This window comes from Anomaloglossus baeobatrachus, chromosome 8, assembly GCF_048569485.1.
Source record: "Anomaloglossus baeobatrachus isolate aAnoBae1 chromosome 8, aAnoBae1.hap1, whole genome shotgun sequence".
NCBI lineage: Eukaryota > Metazoa > Chordata > Amphibia > Anura > Aromobatidae > Anomaloglossus > Anomaloglossus baeobatrachus.
The window spans coordinates 22,107,117-22,130,599 of NC_134360.1; the positions used below are offsets into that span (position 1 = coordinate 22,107,117).

At 39.1% G+C, this 23,483-nt stretch overlaps 1 protein-coding gene across 10 annotated transcripts in view; it reads right to left on the reverse strand.

Annotated features, from left to right (window-relative positions):
- The window catches only part of CADPS (calcium dependent secretion activator), a 657,127-nt gene that overhangs the window by 153,945 nt on the left and 479,699 nt on the right, over positions 1-23,483 (reverse strand). For all 10 annotated transcript variants that reach the window (XM_075321362.1, XM_075321365.1, XM_075321364.1 and 7 more), the window contains one exon: positions 9,751-9,907. In XM_075321362.1, coding sequence (XP_075177477.1) covers positions 9,751-9,907 — 157 coding nt within the window. The remainder of the gene's footprint in view (positions 1-9,750; positions 9,908-23,483) is intronic.

The window sequence follows — 23,483 nt, forward strand, 5'->3', positions numbered from 1 at the left end:
AATGACCACCCCCTGGCTCCGTGACCTCTGAGATCCGATGATGTCACGTCAACTTTCAGTCGACCCGATGTCACTGAGCTCAGCCCCAGTCTTCGTGAGTGACTAGGCTATGGGCGGCTTTTCACCGCTTATCACAGTCCAGCATGTCCCGTGCTCTCTCCATCCCTGCAGAACGCCATAAGCAAGAGTGATGCTGGACTATCACAAGAGGTGAAACGCCGTCCACAGTCTAGTTACTCAGGAAGACTAGGGCTGGGCTCGGTGATGTCGGGTCAACTGGAAGTTGACATGACATCACCGGATCTCAGAGGTCACAGAGTCCGGGGGGGGGCCACTTCAAGGGGTTGAGAAAACCACAGTAGTGCCACTCAGAGGCAGAATTGGCTGAACAAGGTATTTAGAAAAAGCCTTCCCTATCAGTTTTACAGAGAGGTGACCACTATTGCAGAATAGTGAACCACCTCTTTAAGGTTTCCAGACACAAAAGAATGAAGTAGGCCAAACCCTTCGGCATTGATGGGTTCAGCCAATAGTCTAATGTGTATGGGGGCCCTCGATGATCATCGGGGGAGATAAGGATATGGAATGTTCACTGAGAGTTTAGCTGCCACTAAAGGTGTTTGGCAACATCTTTCTTATATAGAACAGAGGATTGTTCGGAAGAGATAGATGATAGATATCCAGATGAGAAAATTGCTTTCCAAACCATTACTTAGACGACACCAATCTAAAGTGTATAGGGGGCTTTACTGTAGGAAGATATAAGAAGGGGGAATGCATGATCTCCTATACTGTCAGTGATCTAAAAACACCTAACATCTCTTCTAAACAAAAGGGGCACCACATTTCTACCTCTTCATTTTAGGAATATATGGGGATCAAAGAACCTGGAATTTGCAATCAAATTCTTTAGTATTATTATTAGAGATGAGTGGATCGGGACTTTAAATTTCGGTGTTTTTACCAAACACAGACAGAACTCTGCAATGGTGGCACCATTTTTCCTAGGGAGATCTTTATAGGCAAGTGTGCATGTTAGGCTGGAAGGGCCACTCAGCTCAGATTTGCATTGGAAGGTGATGGGGGCAGGTGACGTCACATCTACTAATACTGGCCAAGATGTGTGTGCAATCAGCAGGTATCAAGCACCGGCTTTACGACATGATACCTGCTGATCCTGCCCATCACCTTCCCTGCTTAACTTCCGACGTGAACGTGAGAGAAGCAAAACTAAGCCTTCAGCTGTTCTATAGAACATGTAATGTGTAGATGGACAAAAGCAATCAGCCATTATCTTTACCTTGGTCATGAGTGGGCAAAGTAAAAAAAGCACAAATTTTAATGAATACTGGAACAGGCTCTAATTTGCATCATGCTCGCTCCAGGGCGCCACTGTATCTTAACTAGTGGAGACAGGAATAAATGATACAAATGAAACTTGGCTCCGATCTAATTTGCATTTTTCATGATGTGTTTTAATTTGCTCCCTCTCTGCAAATGCAAACTATATATGTAGAAGTTTATATAGGACATATAATAGTGTTCATGCAGCCATTTGTGTTCATTTATCATTAGTTGTGTTCAAAACTATTTTTTTCGTGACTCATGCATATGGTCATATCATAGTTTAGCTTTGAATTTGTCAATAAGAAGGATTTAAGTCTAATATATGAATCACATGCTGTGTTATGGCAACAAGTATTGCTTCTTTGAGGTCCCTACACTCAATAGAAAGCTATGGTTAAACAAACATTTGGAAGACAGCAATCTGTCCCGGCTCCCCAACACATCGGAACACTCAACCACTCATTCTTGTGTTCTTTAAGATATGGCCATTACCTCAATCCTCTAGCAACATCTTAGGCTACTTTCACACTTCCGTTGAACGGCATCCATTGCATTGCGTTGTGTGACGGATGCAACGGATGTGTTGCATTTAGTGGCACAACGGATGCAACAACGGAATCTTTTTTTTTTTTTTCTTTCGTTTTACCTGCGGCAGACTATTGTGAACGATCAGCTGAGCTGATCGCTAACAGCAGCCGGTCGCTGGGTGATCAGCTGGTCGTTCGGCCGCCAAGAATGTGTGAGGGGGCGGAGTTCGGAGTGAGTGGAGCCGAGCGGAACCATGGCGCTGAGGACGTCAGTGCAGCGAGGAATGCAAGGCTGGGGACAGGTGAGTGTGAATGTGTGTGTGCGTGTGTACATGCGGAGTGGAGTGCGGGAGGGGGTGGAGCAGAGCAGGAAAGTGTGGGGCTCCCTGCACATGTAGCCAGGGTAAATATCGGGTAACTTTGCTTAGTTACCCGATATTTATCTTGGTTACCAGCGTACACCGCTTAGCGCTGGCTCCTTGCACCCGTAGCCAGGGTAAATATCGGGTAACTAGGCAAAGCGCATTGCTTAGTAACCCGATGTTTACCCTGGTTACGTGTGCAGGGACCCAGAGAGAGCATGCGCAGTGAAATCCTACGGATTGCGCTGCTCAAAAAACGCTACATGCAGTGTTCCCTCCGCCCGGCACAGCATCAAAATAACAACGCTGCATCGTGCAGTGGATGCAACGCAAGACCATCCGTTGCTATCCGTAGCTAATAGAAGTCTATGAGGAATATAACGGTTTCCTGCAACGGTTACCGTAATTCCTCAAGGCTGCGGATAGCAATGGAAGCCGTCCAACGCAAGTGTAAAAGTAGCCTTATCTCTCAGGATTACAGAAGGATTGGCTTTTGATATTTCAGCAGTCGGATCCTTTTCTCCCAAACATTATTTGTCAGTGAAGAATCAGGAAGTCCCTATACAGTGGAGAGTTGGATGGTCCCACCAAAATTGGTATGGTTCAGATGACTTTCATCTAAAGTGTTTGGGGACCTTAAGATTAGGGTGTCATAAAAAGGCACCATCTGGTGGCCCATAGAGTGTCTAAAAGTTTTTAGGTTGAACTCATATTGAAATGATTACATCCACTAGAATGGAGATAAGTTACTAATCACATGAAGGCACCACTGCTGGGACCAGAATTCCAAAGCAATTGACACTTCACTGTACTGGCAGTGCACGAGGAGGGTAAACCAGAAGAAGTCTCGGCATTCACGGAAAAATTAGCTTGGTGTCTTTATTAAATCACGCTGATCCATCTGAACGTTTCAGCCTTCCACAGCTGTAATAAAGATAGGAGGCTATACCTTCTGTGAGTGCCAAGATCTCCGATTTTCCACTGTTGGGACCACATACAGATCATTAGAACAAGGGTTCAAAGTCTTTCAGAGAAAAAAAAATAAAAAAAACTCACCACAAAAAAGCCACCAGCCAACTCAGGTCAAAATGGCAAATGCACTCGCAGGATGCAGCTGGCCCACCATGATAAAGGTATAGGTAACACCCTATTAGTGTGCATGTTCAAAACCAGCAGCCACTCCCTCCATGACATGGTAGGTTGAGAGAGAGTGGCTGTTCCATCGGTATTCCGCACCTGTGTTACCTATACCTTTATCATGGTGGGCCGGCTGCATCCTGCGAGTGCATATGCCATTTTGACCTGAGTTGGCTGGTGGCTTTTTTCTGGGGAGTTTTTTTGATTTTTTTTTCTTTGAATTTATGTTCTTTTCAGTGAATTATTCCAAGCCTTTCAGTCCTCCTTGGAGCATGGTCCATTTAAGGAAGAGCTTGAATGGCGGTAAAGCATGAGAAGTGTTCATTTATTCAATGTGATTGGAACTTAAAGGAACAATCATTGGACCTATAAGTATAAAAATTGAGTGACGGGACACATACTCAACCCAAGTTTCGTCAAGCTCCTTTTCACCAAAATCATGCATTTGAGAAAACGGAGATTTCACAGCCCCAATTTAGTGAACTTTGGGGGGTAAGCATTGGAGCCACAAGTGATCAGACATTTATTTTAAAGAGGTTGTCCACTACAATGACATTGACGGCCTATCCTCCGAGGAGACGTAAAAGGAGCTAAAAAAGAAATAGGGGATAAAGGGCAATCAACATGAAAGAAGAAAGAAAATTGCCAGCATACAAGGAAAAGAGGAAAGGGACAGGGGACGGACTTCTGGGGGATCTACATGGGACCTACAGGGATGGCTGACTACCTTCAGGCGTAGGTAATGCTCAAGATGGGCGTGGAAGGCGCAAAGTATTTAACCACGTCATTAAGTCTGGAGAGTCTCGCAGTAAGATCCAGGACGTCCACACCCCAATAAACTTTTCTGAACTACCTGTGGTCTGCGCTACCAAGTCTTCCATTCTGAAGATGTCATTTAGCTCTGGAGTGGGGCTTTCAATCTAAATCCCCTTCCCCCAGTTTTATACTTACCCTCCTACATCTTCACATTTTATCAAAGTCATTCCGGTGCCGTGGCGCCATCTTGTGCCTGTAACTTCTGACTGTCTGGAAGTCATAAGTTACATAAAAAGGGCTCAATACAATTCTATGAGAGCCAGAATGAAGCCAGAACTAGGCTCTCATAGACTTTTATTGAATTATGACCTCTGGTGCACTGCATGAAACACTGGAGCAGCCCGAAGGTTACAAAGAGCCAGAGACTGACTGTAGTGGTGCTAAAAGAGGGTGACAATGCCGGGAACAGGGATTAGATTAGAAGCACCACTACAGCAGTAAAAGTAAAAAAGCAACAACTCTAGAGTGTTAAGGCCCCGTTACATGCAGCGATATTGCTAGCGATATCGTTGCGAGCGTACCTGCCCCCGTCGTTTGTGCGTCACGGGCAAATTGCTGCCCGTGGCGTACAATATCGTTAGTTCCCATCACACGGACTTACGTGCCTAGCGATGTCGCTGTGGCTGGCGAACCGCCTCCTTTCTAAGGGGGCGGTTCGTACGGCATCACAGCGGCGTCACTAAGCGGCCGCCCAATAGAAGCGGAGGGGCAGAGATAAGCGACCGTAACATCCCGCCCACCTCCTTCCTTCCTCATTGCCGGCGGCCGCAGGTAAGCTGTAGTTCGGCGTTCCCGAGGTGTCACACGTAGCAATGTGTGCTGCCACGGGAACGACGAACAACCTGCGTCCTCAACAATCAACAATTTTTTGAAAATGAACGACGTGTCAACGATGGACGATTTGGTGAGTATTTTCCATCGTTAACAGTCGCTCGTTGGTGTCACACGCAACAACGTCGCTAACGATGCCGGATGTGCGTCATGGAATCCGTGACCCTGGCGATATATCGTTAGATACGTCGTTGCGTGTAACGGGGCCTTTACTTTAACAACAAGACCCATGCATTAAAAAGCCATAAAGATCATAACAAACAACATTAAATACAATTTGGCCCTATTCGGCCCCTCTTCTCGTCTTGAAATTGACCCTTCCGCTAATCAGGCTGACTCAATCCACATTTTAACAATTATCTGTGATATTAACATCCTGTTATCCAGCAAGACTTTTTTTTTTTTGTTTCATTTTGGAAAGTCATTTACATAATCAACTATAAAAGTGTGAAATGTTAAGTAAATCAGGGGGAAAAAAACCCTAAAAAGTCACAGATGTGTTTTGTTGCAATAAACCGGTTCTATTTTTCAGTATGTAATGCAAGGCATAATTTAACAAATCATTTAAATTAGACATATTTCGGGGGAAAAAAAGCAATGGTTCTGAAAATTGGCTTCTGATACTTTCAAGACAGCAGGCAAAAGGCAGCAAATTATCTTTAGATTAGCAGATGGCAGATTTCTTAGTGCAGCAAATACTACCCGTTCCTAGCAGTCTAGCAGATGGAGTTGCTTAGGAGAAAGGAGGATCCTGTAATTCAAATCCAATAATTTGAGGTCGCTGTTAGAGGCCATCGCACACACATAATTGGACAATTTACAATATATTCCTATTTTTTTTTAACCGAGCAGTTCAAAAAGGATCTTTCGTAGCCAAATTTATTGCATAACCTAAACTGCGACTGGGCTCTCGTTGACTTTTGTTGCTTTTGAACTATTTTTATTCTGCAAATTTTTAGTTTTTTGCAGCTAGTTTATTTTTTATTTTTTCGTTTACACCATACACATAAGGCTCAGGTAGTACTACCATCAATGACTTCCATTTATACTGGCACGAAGACCACTACACTACAATAGATTTGTTTCTGAATGGATACAAATGGATTGTATTCACGCAAAAGGCGGCGTTACATGGTACGATATATCGTGTGATATGTCGTTGGGGTCACGGAATTCGTGACGCACATCCGGCATCATTAGAGATATCGTAGCGTGTGACACCTCCGAATGACTGTGAATGAGCAAAAATACTCACCTTATCGTTGCTCGTTGATACGTCGTTCATTTTCATAATGTCGTTACTCCTTCTGTGCGCCGGTTGTTCGTCGTTCCTGAGGCAGCACACATCGCTACGTGTGACACCCGGGAATGACGAACACAGCTAACCTGCGTCCTGCCGGCAATGAGGAGGGAAGGAGGTGGGCGGGATGTTACGTCCCGCTCATCTCCGCCCCTCCACTTCTATTGGGCGGCCGCTGTGTGACGTCGCTGTGACGCTGAACGTCCCTCCCCCTTCAAGAAGAGGATGTTCACCGCCCACAGTGACATCGTTAGGGAGGTAAGTACGTGTGACGGGGGTTTAACGACTTTGTGCGTCATGGGCAATGGCAGGGCATACCATACCGGCACGTATGCAAACCACTCACGTGAGCTTTGTTGTGCTTGGGTACGCTCGGTGCTCAGCCCAATGCGAGCCGCTTGCAGTGTTTGAACAGCTCGCAAAACAGAGTGATCGGATGTAATGTGCACAAATATAAAAAATGGAAAAACCCAGCACATCCGACCCCGGAAGTGATCTGTTTATGGCTGGCTGCATGTTGGCGGAGGCCCAAACTTCCCAATCAGTGATATAGGGATACAATAATATATATGAGTAATGTAGAAATGAAAAATAAATCCAACCAATAAAAATACAAAAAAAAATAGGAAAAAAAAAAATAAAATAATATATATATATGTATATATATATATATATATATATATATATATATATATATATATATATAAATTGTATATATATTATTTTTATTGGATGGATTTATTTTTAATTTCTACATTACTATATATTATTGTATCTCTTATTTGAGTTTCAATTAAAAAAAATTGTACTTTTTTTTTCTTATAACAATTTAACAATCTAATTCAATTTTTTAAAAAGATAGTGAATTAGTAGCATTCTCCAGTGAAGATGTATTAGATAAATAAAGAGGCGTGTAATCTGCATTAAAAGGCTTTCTTCACTGACTTGTTACCGACAATAAGCCATGTCATGCCATTCTCTATACATTATTCATAAGTATCCTGAATATGTCTAAGTGTTTTGCTTTATGGCCTTGACTAAAGCAAGACAGCAGGGAATTAGCCATGGAAGTCAATGGATATTCTCATATTAACACTCAAATGAGTGAAGAGGATATTGATATCTGAAATTATAAAGTTACCCATGAAATATGTCCTCCCGCCACTTTTTGCATGAGGGCGATGTCTCATTACAAAATGGCAGGGTTGACAATTAATGATATGAAGATATTGGCCGCAGTCACTGTAAACTGTAAAATGATAACTAAAGTCAAAATAATCCGTACAAGTTTCAACAGCTTCAAAAAAATTATGGACGCATTCATTTTTTTTACGGACAGGGTAAAAAAATGCTTTATTTTTACAAACTGTCCTGGACTTTCTGGATGTTTGGCAACCCAGCAGCATGGATGGTTGGCAACTCAGCAACGTCGATGGTTGGCAACCCAGCAACGTTGATGGTTGGCAACCCAGCAATGTGGATGGTTGGCAACTCAGCAACGTGCATGGTTGGCAACCCAGCAACGTGGATGGTTGGCAACCCAGCAATATGGACGGTTGGCAACCCAGCAGCATGGATGGTTGGCAACCCAGCAACATGGGAGCGAAAGGTCCATGATTAGACTGATGGAGTAAAAAAATAAATTTGAGCATACCAATTGTGATAGTTTGTAGTGATTTAACGTTTACTAGTTGAGTACACATATATTCATAGAACCCTAACTTGAGCAGTTTTTAAGCACACACAATAAAGGTGGAATTCCCTTTATACAACTGTCGAGAAAAACAAATTATTCAGTTGACTCTATGTCTCCGGATTCCCAAGACATGTGGACTTCTGGTCACAGTTTTTTTTGTAAGAGTAGGGCATGTTAAAATCCCACATGCTCAATCCTTCTTTCCAATATAAACCACCATTGTGAAAAACACAGGATGCTCCCTTACACATTAGATGGTCAACTGGTTAAGCAGAATCAGTCATTTTGGATGACGTTTATCTAATATTAAAAGATACCTATTCACACTTTAATTTTTGGTTGTTTGTCCTTATCTTGGTTGCTTCACATTTGCTACAGCCTTAGCTAGATATTATTAATTTCAATACTAGATAAAGATGAGCAAATACATTTCAGGGGAATATCATAATTTAGTTTTAAGAGGTTGCCTACTATTTTGTAATTGATGGCCTAGCCTTAAGGCCACTTTACACACAGAGATAAATCTGCGGCAGATCTGTGGTTGCAGTGAAATTGTGGACAATCAGTGCCAGGTTTGTGGCTGTGTACAAATGGAACAATATGTCCATGATTGCACTGCAACCACAGATCTGCCAAAGATTTATCTGTGTGTGTAAAGTGGCCTTTAGGATAGGTTATTAATGCCTGATCAGCCGGGTATGACACCAGGTGCTACCGCCATTCAGATGTTCTTTGTACCGGCAGTGGGCAGACAGATATGCTCAGTTTCGGAGCTGCACCATTTATTGATGGCGGTCGCAGTCGGGTACTGCACATCTGCCTCCTATTGCTTTGAATAGGTGTCTGTGCAGTACCCCACCACTACCGCTATCAGAAGATGGAACAGCTCTGGAGCTGAGCATTTCCGGCTGACTGCTGCCGGTAACAAGAACAGCTGATTGGCGGGGGTGCGGGGTGTCGTACCACAACTGATCAGACATTGATGACCTAAAGTAGTGGACAACCCCTTTAAACTACAATGTTACATCCATCTATCTGTAGATCACCAAGAACAAGCACAAAATTGTAACTAGTATACTTGATAACATGTTAAGGCCGGTTTCACACTTGCGTTGAACGGCATCTGTTGCATTGCGTTGTGTGACGGATGCAACGGATGAGTTACATATAGTGGCACAACGGATGCAACGGATCGTACAAAATAACGCAATCCGTTATAGTTTTTTTTTCCTTGACTTTACACATCTGGGAATGCGCAGTTGTGTAAAGATGGTAGCGTTAACGGAATCCGTCAAATGACAGATTCTAACTGAATCCGCCACCATAGGCGTCCATTATAAAAACAACGGATGCCGACGGAATCCTGCAGGTTGCGTTTTTTTGACACTCCACCAAGCACAGAAAAACGCTACATGCAGCGTTCCCTCCGCCCGACGGTCACTGACGGTCAGCGACAGAACAACTGATGTGCCGCGGGGCGGATGCAACGCAAGACCATCCGTTACTATCCGTAGCTAATAGAAGTCTATGAGGAAGAAAACGGTTTCCTGCAACGGTTACCGTAATTCCTCAAGGCGGCAGATAGCAACGGATGTCGTTCAACGCAAGTGTGAAACCGGCCTTAGATAATTGTTTTTCCTCCTTTAAGTCATGACAAAAAATTTGAGATAAAATCAAATCATCAATTTATGCTAAAATATACACGTAAACCATAATGTAAAAAAATATACATACAATCAGTACGGAGGAAATCATTCAGGAGCTGAAATAATGGAAAGCTGTCCCAGGTGTCTGGCGGCTGCACCTCCAAAGCTGCATCCATATCCACCGCAAAAAGGGAGAGGAACGTCTCTGCATGTTCTACCATTAAGTCTGACCACCAAGCAAATGCCTTTAGATACAATACAAGGAAAATCAGAAAAAGAAATCAGTTTATGCCCAAATGTAAAATTTCACTCCCCCCCAGATTTTAATAATGCAATAGGTTAAAAGGAAAGACCATTGTAAAGAGAACTGTGTGCATCTAAATAGTTAACAGCAGTGAAGGGGGAACAAATCAAAATTCAAAAATTCTAAAAAGAAACATGTTCCCTTTACAATGCAAATCAAGCTATCTGAGGTCATGCTCAGAGTTCAAGGTTCAACCAATTCATTCTGTAGTGTAGAAATTTGGGAGATCATCTTGAGTTTCTTCACTGAACTGTTTTTTTTTTTTAATTATTACCAATTTTTAATCAAATTAATTATTTATACAGATTTGTGTTTTGAATTTTTTTAGGATATTTAAAAAAAAATAAAAAATAAAATTACAAAATCAAGCGACAACATAAAAAAAATATATATATATATATATATATATGAAAAAAAAACCCGTCAGTGAAGTAACTCAATGTCATGCTCATGGGAATTAAATTAAAATAGAGAAATTGTTTTGATCGAAGTGCCATTCACATCGTACAGAGCAGAGATGTGAATGTTTTTTCAGACGCATGCGTGTTTTTTTTTCCCCATCTTTTGTTTTTTGGAGAAGAGCATGCAGAATGAGTGACTTGTCTGTTCTTACACACTTGTCTGGGAGTCAGACATATTGAAAAGTACTTAGTAGAAATTATATATATCCTTGAAAGTCTGATAAGACCGGAATGCAGTTTTCATTTTCCTATCTATAGGGTAAGTACCAGCCGAGGCCAGCCAAGGACATGTTCATTCAGTAACATAACCAGGGCCAGGCTAAAAAAAACATAACACTAAATAATACATTCCTAAAAAAAAATATAAAACTACAATCTATACTATTCTACAGTATATGTTAAATATATGTAATATATAGAAATATTTATCAGCTTCATTTTCTTTTTTTTTCGTGTTTTTAAACCCAAAGCAAGACCACTTACCTGGTAAAAAAAATAAATAAAAATTGTATATAAAAGAAATATACCTGCCGGAATCTTCCGCTTCTTACTGTTAAGTCTTTAAGGCCTCACTAAATCCTGATATAGTCATACAACTTGTACATACTTACCAAGAAAATTTGGTACGTTATGAAAACAACCAGAATGCCCCCAAAATGCCCACTTTTGGGAGTAGTTTTACTAATCATCTGGGTTATGGTTTACAGGACTGTCTCGGCAAAATGAGACTGTTGGCACATAGGCTAGTAGTAATATTCCTAGCAATGTTCCTTTAAAGCGGTTGTTCTCTTGTGAGGACTATTTTCCCTTTTTTTTTTGCTTAAAAATATGAAGAATACTTGAGGCAAAAAATGATTTTTGTAATTGGGTTTCATTAAAAATGTTGCACCGTTTGCCTTCTAAAGCCTACGTATTGCACTGTTGATTGCTGGCAGCAGAATGAGTTGAGAATCTGTTAATCAGCCTGAAATAGTGGTCTGATGGAAAGTTTGTAACTTTTTTTATCCAAACTCTTTTCAGCTGACTTCTGACTACAGACCACATCAAAGTTGAATATGAAGGAAAACAAAGAGCCTCTAAGCTTCCGTGTTTTACTGATGATTGCTGGCCGCAGAATGAGTTGAGAATCTGTCAATCAGCCTGAAATGGTGATCTGATGGGGAGTTTATAACTTCTTTTTATCTGACCTCTTTCAGCTGACTCCTGACTACAGACCACATTAAAGTTGAATATGAAGGAAAACAAAGAGCCTCTAAGCCTCCGTGTTTTACTGATGATTGCTGGCCGCAGAATGAGTTGAGAATCCGTCAATCAGCCTGAAACGGTGATCTGATGGGGAGTTTATAACTTCTTTTTATCTGACCTCTTTCTGCTGATTCCTGACTACAGACCACATCAAAGTTGAATATGAAGGAAAACAAAGAGCGTCTATGCCTTTGCGTTATACTGATGATTGCTGGCCGCATAATGAGTTGAGAATCCGTCAATCAGCCTGAAACTGTGATCTGATGGGGAGTTTATAACTTCTTTTTATCTGACCTCTTTCTGCTGATTCCTGACTATAGACCACATCAGAGATGAATATGAAGGAAAACAAAGAGCATCTACGTCTTTGCGTTGTACTGATGATTGCTGGCCGCATAATGAGTTGAGAATTCGTCAATCAGCCTGAAACGGTGATCTGATGGGGAGTTTATAACTTCTTTTTATCTGAACTCTTTCTGCTGATTCCTGACTACAGAACACATCAAAGTTGAATATGAAGGAAAACAAAGAGCGTCTACGCCTCCGCGTTGTACTGATGATTGCTGGCAGCAGAATGAGTTGAGAATCCGTCAGTCAGCCTGAAACGGTGATCTGATGAGGCGTTTTGTAACTTTTATCATCTGGGCTCCTTTCAGCTGACTTATAACTACAGGCCCCATAAAGGAATATAAAGGAAAACAAAATTCTAAACTCTAAAGGGCAGTTTACACACAGCGACATCGCTAGTGATGTGGCTGGTGAAAGCACCCACCCCCGTCGGTTGTGCGTCATGGGCAAATCGCTGCCCGTGGCGCACAACATCGCTAACACCCGTCACATGGACTTACCTGCCTAGCAACGTCGCTGTTGCCAGTGAACAGCCTCCTTTCTAAGGGGGCAGTCCATGCGGCGTCACAGCGGCGTCACTAAGCGGCCGCAAAATTGAAGCGGAGGGGCGGAGATGAGCGGCCGTAACATCCCGCCCACCTCCTTTCTTCCTCATTGCCGGCGGCTGCAGGGATGGTGATGTTCCTCATTCCTGCGGTGTCACACATAGCGATGTGTGCTGCCTCAGGAATGACGAACAACATCGTACCTGCAGCAGCAACGATATTTGAGATTAGAACGACGTGTCAACGATCAACGATATGGTGAGTATTTTTGATCGTTAACGGTCGTTCCTGCATTTGACACGCAACAACGTCGCTATCGAGGCTGGATGTGCGTCACGAATTCCGTGACCCCAACAACATCTCGTTAGTGATGTCGTTGCATGTAAAGTGGCCTTTAGTCTCCGTGTTGTACTGATGATTGCTGGCTACAGAATCAGTTGAGAATCCATTAATCAGCCTAAAATAGGGGTCTGATGGGGAGTTTGTAACTTTTTTTTTTTTAATCTGAGCTCCTTTCTTCTGACTCATGTCTACAGTCCACATCAAAGTTGGTTATGACGGGAAACAAAAAGCCTTTAAGCCTCCATGTTGTACTGATGACTGCTAGCCACAGATTGAGATGATAATCTGTTAATCAGCCTGAAATGGTGATCTGATGAGGAGTTTGTAACTTTTTTTTATCTGAGCTCCTTTCAGCTGACTTATGACTACAGACCACATCAAAGTTGAATATGTAGGGAAACAAAAAGTCTCTAAAACCCAAACGGTAGAACATTTTTATTGAAAACCAATTTTAGCCCCAGTTACATCTATTTAAAAAAAACTAAAAAACTGGCCCTAAAGTTGGATGACCCCTTTAATCTGGAACACAATAATCTCTTAATTCCTAAATTCGTTTTTCTTAACTGGCCAACGAGTGCTCATTCTAATAAATTGGCCCGGCATAGTTTCCTCTGTCAATTGACAAAGGTTTCCAATGGTGAAGTCAGAAGCCTTTTAAACTGCCCACTGATTTTAATATTCAACTGAATGGATACAAAAGGGACCATAAATGGATCCAGGTTTGTTTTTTTTTATAAGTACAAAAAACTGAATTATAACATATTGATGAACCATCAACCATCCTTTGGATACATCATCAGTATCAGATCTTTAAGTTCATTGCCCTCACGATCAGCTGATATTAGCGCCACAGTGCCGGCCGAATGTAGAGATTGAATGGATGGGTCATCAATATTATTTTGCTGGATCCCCTCTTTAGATTTGGTAAAAAAAAATAAAAAACATTACTCCTCTAGAAATGTGTTACTCAACTAGCTAAAGTAAATCATGCACATGACAGAATAAAGGAAAGTAGGAAAAAGACTTTCTCAATTTTCATTAGTTTACAAAAAAAGCTTTTTTTTTTTTCAAATAAAAATTCTTGGTTTCGGAAAAAATACATGTTGGTTTCCGAATCCCTAATGGAATTTGGTAAACCAATCGTGGTTAATGGCTTTAAATCACATGTGTAGTTTTTCTGGCTGTTTTGCTTGATCCTACTCAGCCTAAAAATAGCAGCTTAGAGTCACTCCAGAATTGGCATGTCCATTAGATGCCAAATTCTGGTGCTTCACCCCATTTTTTAAATACACTTGTGAATGAGGGAAATTGTAGGGAGTCTTTATTCAAATAAACTATTTTTACTGTGTTTGTGTTTTTTTTAACCTTACATTTACTGCGTTATTAATGGGGTGTCTGATAGATGTCTATGTATTACTAACTTCTAGGATTAATGTCAGCTGACATTACCCAGTTGGCATCAACCCAATTAACCTATTTGTCCTATTAGCAATTGGGAAGAGTCAGGGCAAAGAGACAGAATTGGTACAACTAATGGATGTGCCAATTCTGGGTTAGGTGGCTGCAGGATGCAGTTTTTAAGCTGGGAATGGTCAAATAATCAAGGGTCTTCCCAGCCTGATAATACCAGCCTGCAGCTGTCTCATTTATCTTGATTCGTTTTCGAAAATGGGGGCAACCCCATGTCATTATTTTTATTTATTTTTTCAATTAAACCAGGCTAAAACACCCTTTAGTGTCACATAAAAGGAACTAAAAGGTGCAAATGTAAAACCTTGCCTACATGCCTGCTTTAATCTAAGCTGTCCCTCTTATATTAACTCTCCCTGAACTGCAGTGTGCCGAGCATTGCGTCCCTGGGTCTCATAAAGGATGCAGTCAGCCAATCACACTAATTCCAGTAGCCAACATAACTACAGCATTACCATGATTGGCAGGCAATCATCACATGTTTAGTGGTTGAAAAGCGGGCAGGGACTTGAGCATGGTGCACAAGCACGCATTATACTGGGCAGAGTGATGAGCATGTCCGAACACTCCAATGCTTGATCAAATATCGTGCAGTGCCAATGACTAATAAAAATATTTTGGAGAGATTTCCAGTAATGTCATGGAACCTACATAGAGACAAAAAGATAAAGAGTGGACTGATAATGCAACACGATATTTCAAAGCTCTTGAATATGCTCAATGTTTTGAAATACCTTGCCAATGGATCTGACTCATTATAGAGATGGATGTAAGTCCCTGAGGTGAATTAGCAGCGCTTCCCAAATGTTTTCCGAGATTTTTAGTAATTGGCTGTATTGGGTGTAATTTGCAAAAAAGTAGGTGTTATTGCTTCAAAAATTGATTTACCTGCTTTGCTCATCACATATACAATTCTTTATATTTTTAAAGAGGACCAACCACCAGGATTTTCCTATATAAACCAAAGCCAGTGCTATACCGGCGCTATCATGCTGATTCTATACATACCTTTAGTTGTGAGATCGGATGTATACTTTCTGAAATACAGGCAAGTAAAGTTGGTGGAATGCACTGTTGCTTGATTGATAGCAGCTGCAGAATATCTAATAGGTGGGTCGGGTTTTTCTACTTATTCCCGCCCATCTGCTGTCTGTCCTTCCTCCCCCTGTGTTCCCTCCCTCCTCACCCTGTGATAACAAAGACAGGGAGGCAGACAGGGATGGGAATATCTAGCAAAACTCGACCCACCTATTGGATATTCTGTAGCTGCTATCAATCAAGTATCAGTGCACTTCACAAACTTTACTTGCCTGTATTTCAGAAACTATACATCCGATCTCACAAGTAAAGATATGTATAGAATCAGCAGGATAGCGCCAGTATAGCACCGGCTTTAGTTTATATATGAAAATTCTAGTGGTTGGTCCTCTTTAAAGGGAACCTGTCATCAGAAATTTCGCCCAAAAGCTAAAAGATTCCCCCTCTGCAGCTCCTGGGCTGCATTCTAGGAAGGTCCCTGTTATTATTGTGCCCCATGTGAGACCAAAATAAAGCCTTTATAAAGTTCTACCTTTTTGTATGCAGCTTCTGTAAATCTGTCACGGGGGCGGGCTCTCTGCCGTCCGTTATTCTGCCCCCTGGTCCTGTATGCCGCCCCCATCGCTCCTTTCCATATCTGATGCACCGCCCACTGCTCCAGCCATCCCCGCGCATGCCCAGTGCCAGTCTCACAGGACTGAGCAGTGTGACCGCTGGTGACGTGTGCGCAGGCAAGTGATTATGGACGGGACTGTGACTGTTATCAGCAAGTACCCGGCCATAATCTCGTGAGCACGCAAACCTCTCCAGCATTCACACTGAGCTCAGTGTAGATGCTAGACTGTATGGGCTGCTTCCAGGGATGACGTCCCTTTGTCATGTGATAGGGGCGTGTTCGAAATACTATCACATGACAAAGGGACGTCATTCCTGGAAGCAGCCCATACAGTCTAGCATCTACACTGAGCTCAGTGTGAATGCTGGAGAGGTTTGCACGCTCACGAGATTATGGCCGGGTACTTGCTGATAACAGTCACAGTCCCGTCCATAATCACTTGCCTGCGCACACGTCACCAGCGGTCACACTGCTCAGTCCTGTGAGACTGGCACTGGGCATGCGCGGGGATGGCTGGAGCAGTGGGCGGTGCATCAGATATGGAAAGGAGCGATGGGGGCGGCATACAGGACCAGGAGGCAGAATAACGGACGGCAGAGAGCCCGCCCCCGTGACAGATTTACAGAAGCTGCATACAAAAAGGTAGAACTTTATAAAGGCTTTATTTTGGTCTCACATGGGGCACAATAATAACAGGGACCTTCCTAGAATGCAGCCCAGGAGCTGCAGAGGGGGAATCTTTTAGCTTTTGGGCGAAATTTCTGATGACAGGTTCCCTTTAAGGCTTTATCAAAATTATTATATATTTTAAGACTTTTAAAACTATAGGAATATAAATGTATTTTCATACAACCTTTAAATGAGTTGTACTCCTTTAGAAACACTTTTTCCCATAAGCTTAAAAATCAAACTAAGCTTTATATGTCCTCTCCAGGTCAAACACTGAGTGACATCATGTTGACAATGCTACAGAAAATCACTAAGCTCAGGGTCTCGAGCCACCCAGATTAGCAGGGTTGCTGATCTCAGCAATTGGCTGCAGCACTGTCTATGTGATTTCACTGCTGCAGCCAAACAACCAAGATCAAACACAGACACAGCGCTGGACTTGAGGAATTTAAACTCGATTTGTTTTTAAAAGGTACCTGAGCCTGTAGGAAAAAGGTTTTGAATGTGGACAACCCCCTTAATATCAAAGTTAATATAATATGGGATACATTTTAATAAGATGATAAAAAATTCTGCTAGACAGTTGACTACCCACATACAATTTTTTAAGATTTCTAGCTACTTGTTTTGTATTTTATGTCTAGCTTTATGTTGGTTTTTTTAACCTATTATGCTACTTTTTATTTTATGTTTATTTCAATTTTTTTTTCTTACAAATCTGATGATCACCCCATGGTGCATTTTATTCTGGCATTTTAGAAGACAAGTGTAAATATTTGCTTAAAAGTTTTATTCCCATTAATGTAATCATAGGTTCCTTATGCATCTTGACTAGAAAAAAACTGGATCAAAAAAGTCTAAAATAAATTTTATTGACTAGAAAAAAATTGGCCAGAAAAGTCTAAAGTAAATTTTTACTAGAAAAAAACGGGATAAAAAAACTCTAAAGTAAATTTTATTGACTAGAAAAAACGGGATAAAACTAGTCTAAAGTAAATTTTATTGACTAGAAAAAACTAGATAAAAATAGTCTAAAGTAAATTTTATTGACTAGAAAAAACTAGATAAAAATAGTCTAAAGTAAATTTTATTGACTAGAAACAAACTGGATAAAAAAAAGTATAAAGTAAATTTTATTGCTTTACTAGACGATAATAAGAAAATACTAAAAAAAAAAAATATTAGCATTTCTTTACTGAAGTCATGTAACATGTCGAGGAAAAAAAAAGTAATTTGTGATTAATGAACAGAATGACATTTTTATTCTCAGGAAATACATGTTCTGTTTGGTAACAAGATTAATTTAGTCCTAATATTTTTTTTACATTTATTTTTCAGTTATGTCACATATTTGTCATAATATGGCATAGCAAGAACACTGAGTGATATTCGAAAATGAAATTTAATAATCACTTAGCTGGCTTTGAGAAAAGTGTAAATTATTAAAATAGACGTTGAGGATAAACAGCGTTATGGAGACTTTTCCATAACTTGTATTTTCTTTTGTAGTCAAAACCAAAAAACTAACTTAAGATCTATGGCCATTGGGCAAAAAAAAAAAATAATGTTTCCAATTCTACATAAAATAATGAACTTATTATTATTATTTTTAACCTCTTAATGAACAGGCTAATTTCCATTTTTTTATTTTTACTTTTCCCTCTCCTTCTTCGAAGAGTCATAACCCTTTTATTTTTATGTCGACAAAACCAAATGAGGGCTTGTATTTTTCAGGACAAGTTGCGCTTTTGAATGACACCATTCATTTTATTATATGAGGCACTGGAAAGTGGGAAAAAAATTCCCAATCTATTGAAATTGCAAAAAAGGGCAATTTCACAATTTTTTTGGAATTTCTTTTTTATTAACCATGCTATACTGTAAAACTGACCTGGCAATATGATTAAATAGGCACAACCATGTGTATATACTTTTTTGATTTCATTTAAAGGGAACTAATCACCAGGATTTTTGTATATAACCTAAAGCCAGTGCTATACTGGCACTATTTAATATGTTTAGGTGTTGAAATCCAAGAAAGTAAAGTTTATAAAAGCGGCAGCTGCTTGAGTGACAGCAGCTGAGGATTAGATAATATCTGGAGGCAGGGTATGCAGAGTTATCCCTTCCCCATGTTAGAATTAGCATAAGTATTATATAAACAATGTATCTTTTCTCTTCCAGAAGGGCTGGGGCCTCAGCCAACAAAGATGATATCAGGAAGCAACATTTTCCTATTGGCTGAGGCCCTGCCCCTTCTGGTCACATGGATATGACCTTACCACAGGTCATGGAAGAGAAAAGTTACATTGATTGTATAATACTTATGCTAATTCTAAGAGGGGGAGGGAATAACTATGAATTTCCCCCCCCCAGATATTATCTGCTCCTCAGCTGCTGTCACTCAAGCAGCTGACGATTTTATAAACTTTACTTTCTTGCATTTCAAAACCTAAACATCCGAGCTGACCACTATAGGTATGTATAGAATCAGCCCGATAGTGCCAGCATAGCACTAGCTTTAGGTTATATAGGAGAATCATGGTGATTGGTTCACTTTAAGTGGTGAATATAAATTCGGATATTTGTAGGAAAAATACATTTTCCTTGTGTCGCCATTTTTAGAGATCTGTAATGTTTTTAACTTTCAAGATATGAGGCTGGTTGAGAACTTATTTTTTGTGCCCTGAGCTGACATTTTTACTGATACCATTTTGGGGTATATATGATGATTTGATCACCTCTTATTACATTTTATTGGAAAATTGCAGTGGCCAGAAAATCCCGTAATTCTGGCATTTCTGATTTTTATCTTGTTACGCCGTTTACCAATTAATTTATTTTATGTATTGATAGATTAAACTTTTACAAATGCAGCAATACCAAATGTGTTTTTTTATTTGTTTTATAGATCTATTTTTAATGAGGCAAAAGGGGGTGATTTGAAACTTTATATTATTTTTTTCCGTATTTTCTAAAAATTTTTTGTAACTTTTTACTGTATTTGTTAGTCCCCACTTGACCTTGTGATCATCTGATCGCTTGCACTATACATAGCAGTGCATGAGCACTGCTATGCATCGTAAAAATCATGGTCTCCTTTGAAAGGAAGCTAAACGCTGGTTTTCCTAGGAGCACGGTTATGAGAAGCATGGGGGTCTTCAGCAGAAATAACAAAGAGGTTTGGTTCCAGCTTCTGACTAAAAAGATTTATTCTTTCATCATGAGAAGCATGGGGGTCTTCGGCATCAAAATGAAAAGGTTTGGTTTCAGCTTCTGAATAAAAAGATTTATTCTTTATTGAAGATTATAAAAAGTTAAAAAAACTCCCATGTTTAAATACATGGTGGAAAGACAAGGAAGGCAGACCCCTGACTGTCACGTCAACCCATTGGTGCCCAATGATCACATCACAGGTGGAATAACATGCTCCCCTGCAGTCGTCAGAGATTGACAGTGACATTTAACATGTTAACAGCCGGGGCCAGAGCTCCATTCCACCTACTGCTGTTAGAGGCAGATAATGGCTTAATAATTCAGCCATCATCTGCTGGGAAAGCTGTGATCTTGCATCAAAGCCAGGGACACGACATATCATGGAGATGTAGGTCAAAGGTCATGAATGGGTTAATATTATTACGTTTATACTTTAAATTGTTAAAACTTTCAAAAAGTAAATGCATTTTTCAAAAAATATTTTGGTTTTCAAAAAACCCCCAAAAGTTCTGCATTACATAAGAAAACATTTAAAAGTCCAATGGAGAGTTAAAAATTTGCTATGCTAAATATATGTCCAAAATTAAAATGCACATTTATTTTACCTTTATACTATAAACTGATTAAACTTTCAAAAAGTAAATGTATTTTTCAAAAAATATTTTGGTTTTCAAAAAGCCCCAAAAAGTTCTACATTACGTAAGAAAACATTTACAGCCCAGTGGAGAGTTCAAAATTTGTTATGCTAAATATATGTCCAGAATTAAAATGCACACTTATTTTTTATTTTAGGTTTAGACTGTAAACTATTAAAACTGTCAAAAAATAAATGCATTTTTCAAAAAATATTTTGGTTTTCAAAAAGCCCCCAAAAATTCTACATTATATAAGAAAACACCAATAAACAACCAGCAAGCCAGATTCCAAAAATACCAATACTTCTTTATTAATAATTTAAAATTTACAATACATAAAAACTCGAATGGACCACCCCAAGTGACGGATGGTATTGATATGGGGAACCAACACCTATGACAATAATTTACTGGCTTATAACCTTAAATGTATAATTATATCAGGTCTAAACCAACTGTATGTGGCAAAGAATCATCACTCCTGGAAGAAGCACGCTTGTTGCAAAACGTGCGTCAGTGTGAGGGGATGCCGTATCGTTCTTGGCATTGGACTTGCTGCTTGTTGATAATATTGCTTGTGAAATCGATGATTATTTTTTATGTACTTTCCACACATGTGAATACTTGGTTTTTGATATACATAATTTAATATACAGGTAGGGATGATTCTTTGCCACATACAGTTGGTTTAGACCTGATATAATTATACATTTAAGGTTCTTAGCCGATAATTTATTCTCATAGGTGTTGGTTCCCCATATTAATACCATCAATCATTTCGGGTGGTCCATTCGGGTTTTTATGTATTGTAAATTTTAAATTATTAATAAAGAAGTATTGGTATTTTTGGAATCTGGCTTTATTGGTGGTTATATTGAAATTGCATGTAGCCTTCCATACTAGTTGTGGTATTGATGTTGAATTACACAAGAAAACATTCAAAGTCCAATGGAGAGTTAAAAATTTGCTATGCTAAATATATGTCCAGAATTAAAATGCACACTTATTTTTTATTTTACGTTTATACTTTAAACTATTAAAGCGTTCAAAAATTAAAGGCATTTTTCAAAAATAATTTGTTTTCAAAAAGACGCAAAAAAGTTCTACATTATGTAAGAAAACATTTTAAGTCCAACGGAGAGTTAACGGAACTAAATATATGTCTAGAATTAAAATGCACACTTATTTTTTATCTTACCTTTATACTATAAACTGATTCAATTTTCAAAAAGTAAATGCATTTTTCAAAAATGTTTTGGTTTTCAAAAAGCCAAAAAAAAGTTCTACAATACGTAAGAAAACATTTAAAGTCCAACGGAGAGTTAACAATTTGCTATACTAAATATATGTCTAGAATTAAAATGCACACTTATTTTTTTATTTTACATGTCTACTTTAAACTATTAAAACTTTAAAAAACCAAAGGCATTTTTCAAAAATATTTTGGTTTTTAAAAAGACCCAAAAAGAAAGAAAACATTTAAAGTCCAATGGAGAGTTAAAAATTTGCTATGCTAACTATATGTCCAGAATGAAAATGCACCCTTTTTTGTTTTTAAACTTAAAAAATATTAAATACAAAAACAAATCCACTATGAAATTGGAAGATGCAAAATATAGAACATTGGAACTTTAAAAATTCAAGAAATGCATAAAAATCCACTGCAAAATTGGAAAATGCAAAATCTAAAACATTGAAGGAAACAATTTATGGTCAATGTAATTCTACTGTTTACAGATTCATCTAGACAATATATTGAATATTGGCCCAAGACTTTATTGTCACTGTTGAATTTTTTCCAGGTTGACTTCAAACTGATGTGGGTAAAACAGGAGGATTAGGAAAGAATAAACGAAGACTGGGTAGTGCTAGGGAACAGCTGCAATGCTTGTATAATACGCCCATTGCCGCATGCATGGATTAGATTATCACTACACACTTCGATTGTGTGGGGCAACTAAGTTTCACAGGCAAGTCTACGTGATCTGGATGCTACACTACTTATATTACAACTACAAAGGAAGCAAAAAAAGGATAAAATCCCATCAAAAACATGAAGGACATGCACAAGATATGAGAGCAGGTGACTCAATTTGTTGAGTTTAACCACATACCTCTTTTCCCTGTCAGGATCATCCAAGATAGAAAGAACAGTGAAAAAACAGGGAGGAAATTTAAATATGCAAATCAGGCATTAATTGGGTCTTTTTTTTGGACTATTCATTAGCTTCATGGTAGTGAATAGCGATTGAAAAAGCTATCATCGTGATTCAGATGTCATCACAAACCATTTCCATATATCAAAAAAAATTATGACATTTTAACAAAAAAAGTAAAAAAAAAAATTAAAATATATAATGTAAGGGAAAAAAAATTATTGAGGTCTAAAAATGTTGAGATTTGGAGAATGCGAGGAATTGATTGAAAAATATCGGGAGTGATGATGTATAAGATTATTAAATAAATATAAAAATATAATTGCACTCAGCTCAGATGATTGAGATAACCAACTTGTTTTTTTTAAATTATATTTTTCTTTTTAACAATAATAGACTTAACCAAACTCTAAAATGGAATATAATTGCTTGTATTTGCTTAACATTTATTTTGCAACCTTAAAAAAAAAGGAAAAAGCCCACTCCCCTTAGAAAACTAATTAACAAAGTCAACAAAGTTTTTTTAAAAAATGTAAATTCTAGAAAGTTTAAATTTAAAAAAATGCCCAAATTTAAAATTAAAATATTTTCAGTTACTCCCAAATCCTGACCGTTATTTGCCGTAAATTTAGTTTCAACCCCATCGTGAATTCCTGACTATTTAAATTCCACTTAAATCCACTCAAACAAATTAGTAAGACATTTATTTTCTAGAGAGAGCTCTAGAAATTGACCCATCAAAAAAAAAAAGAATTCCAACATAGGTAGGTCCTCAC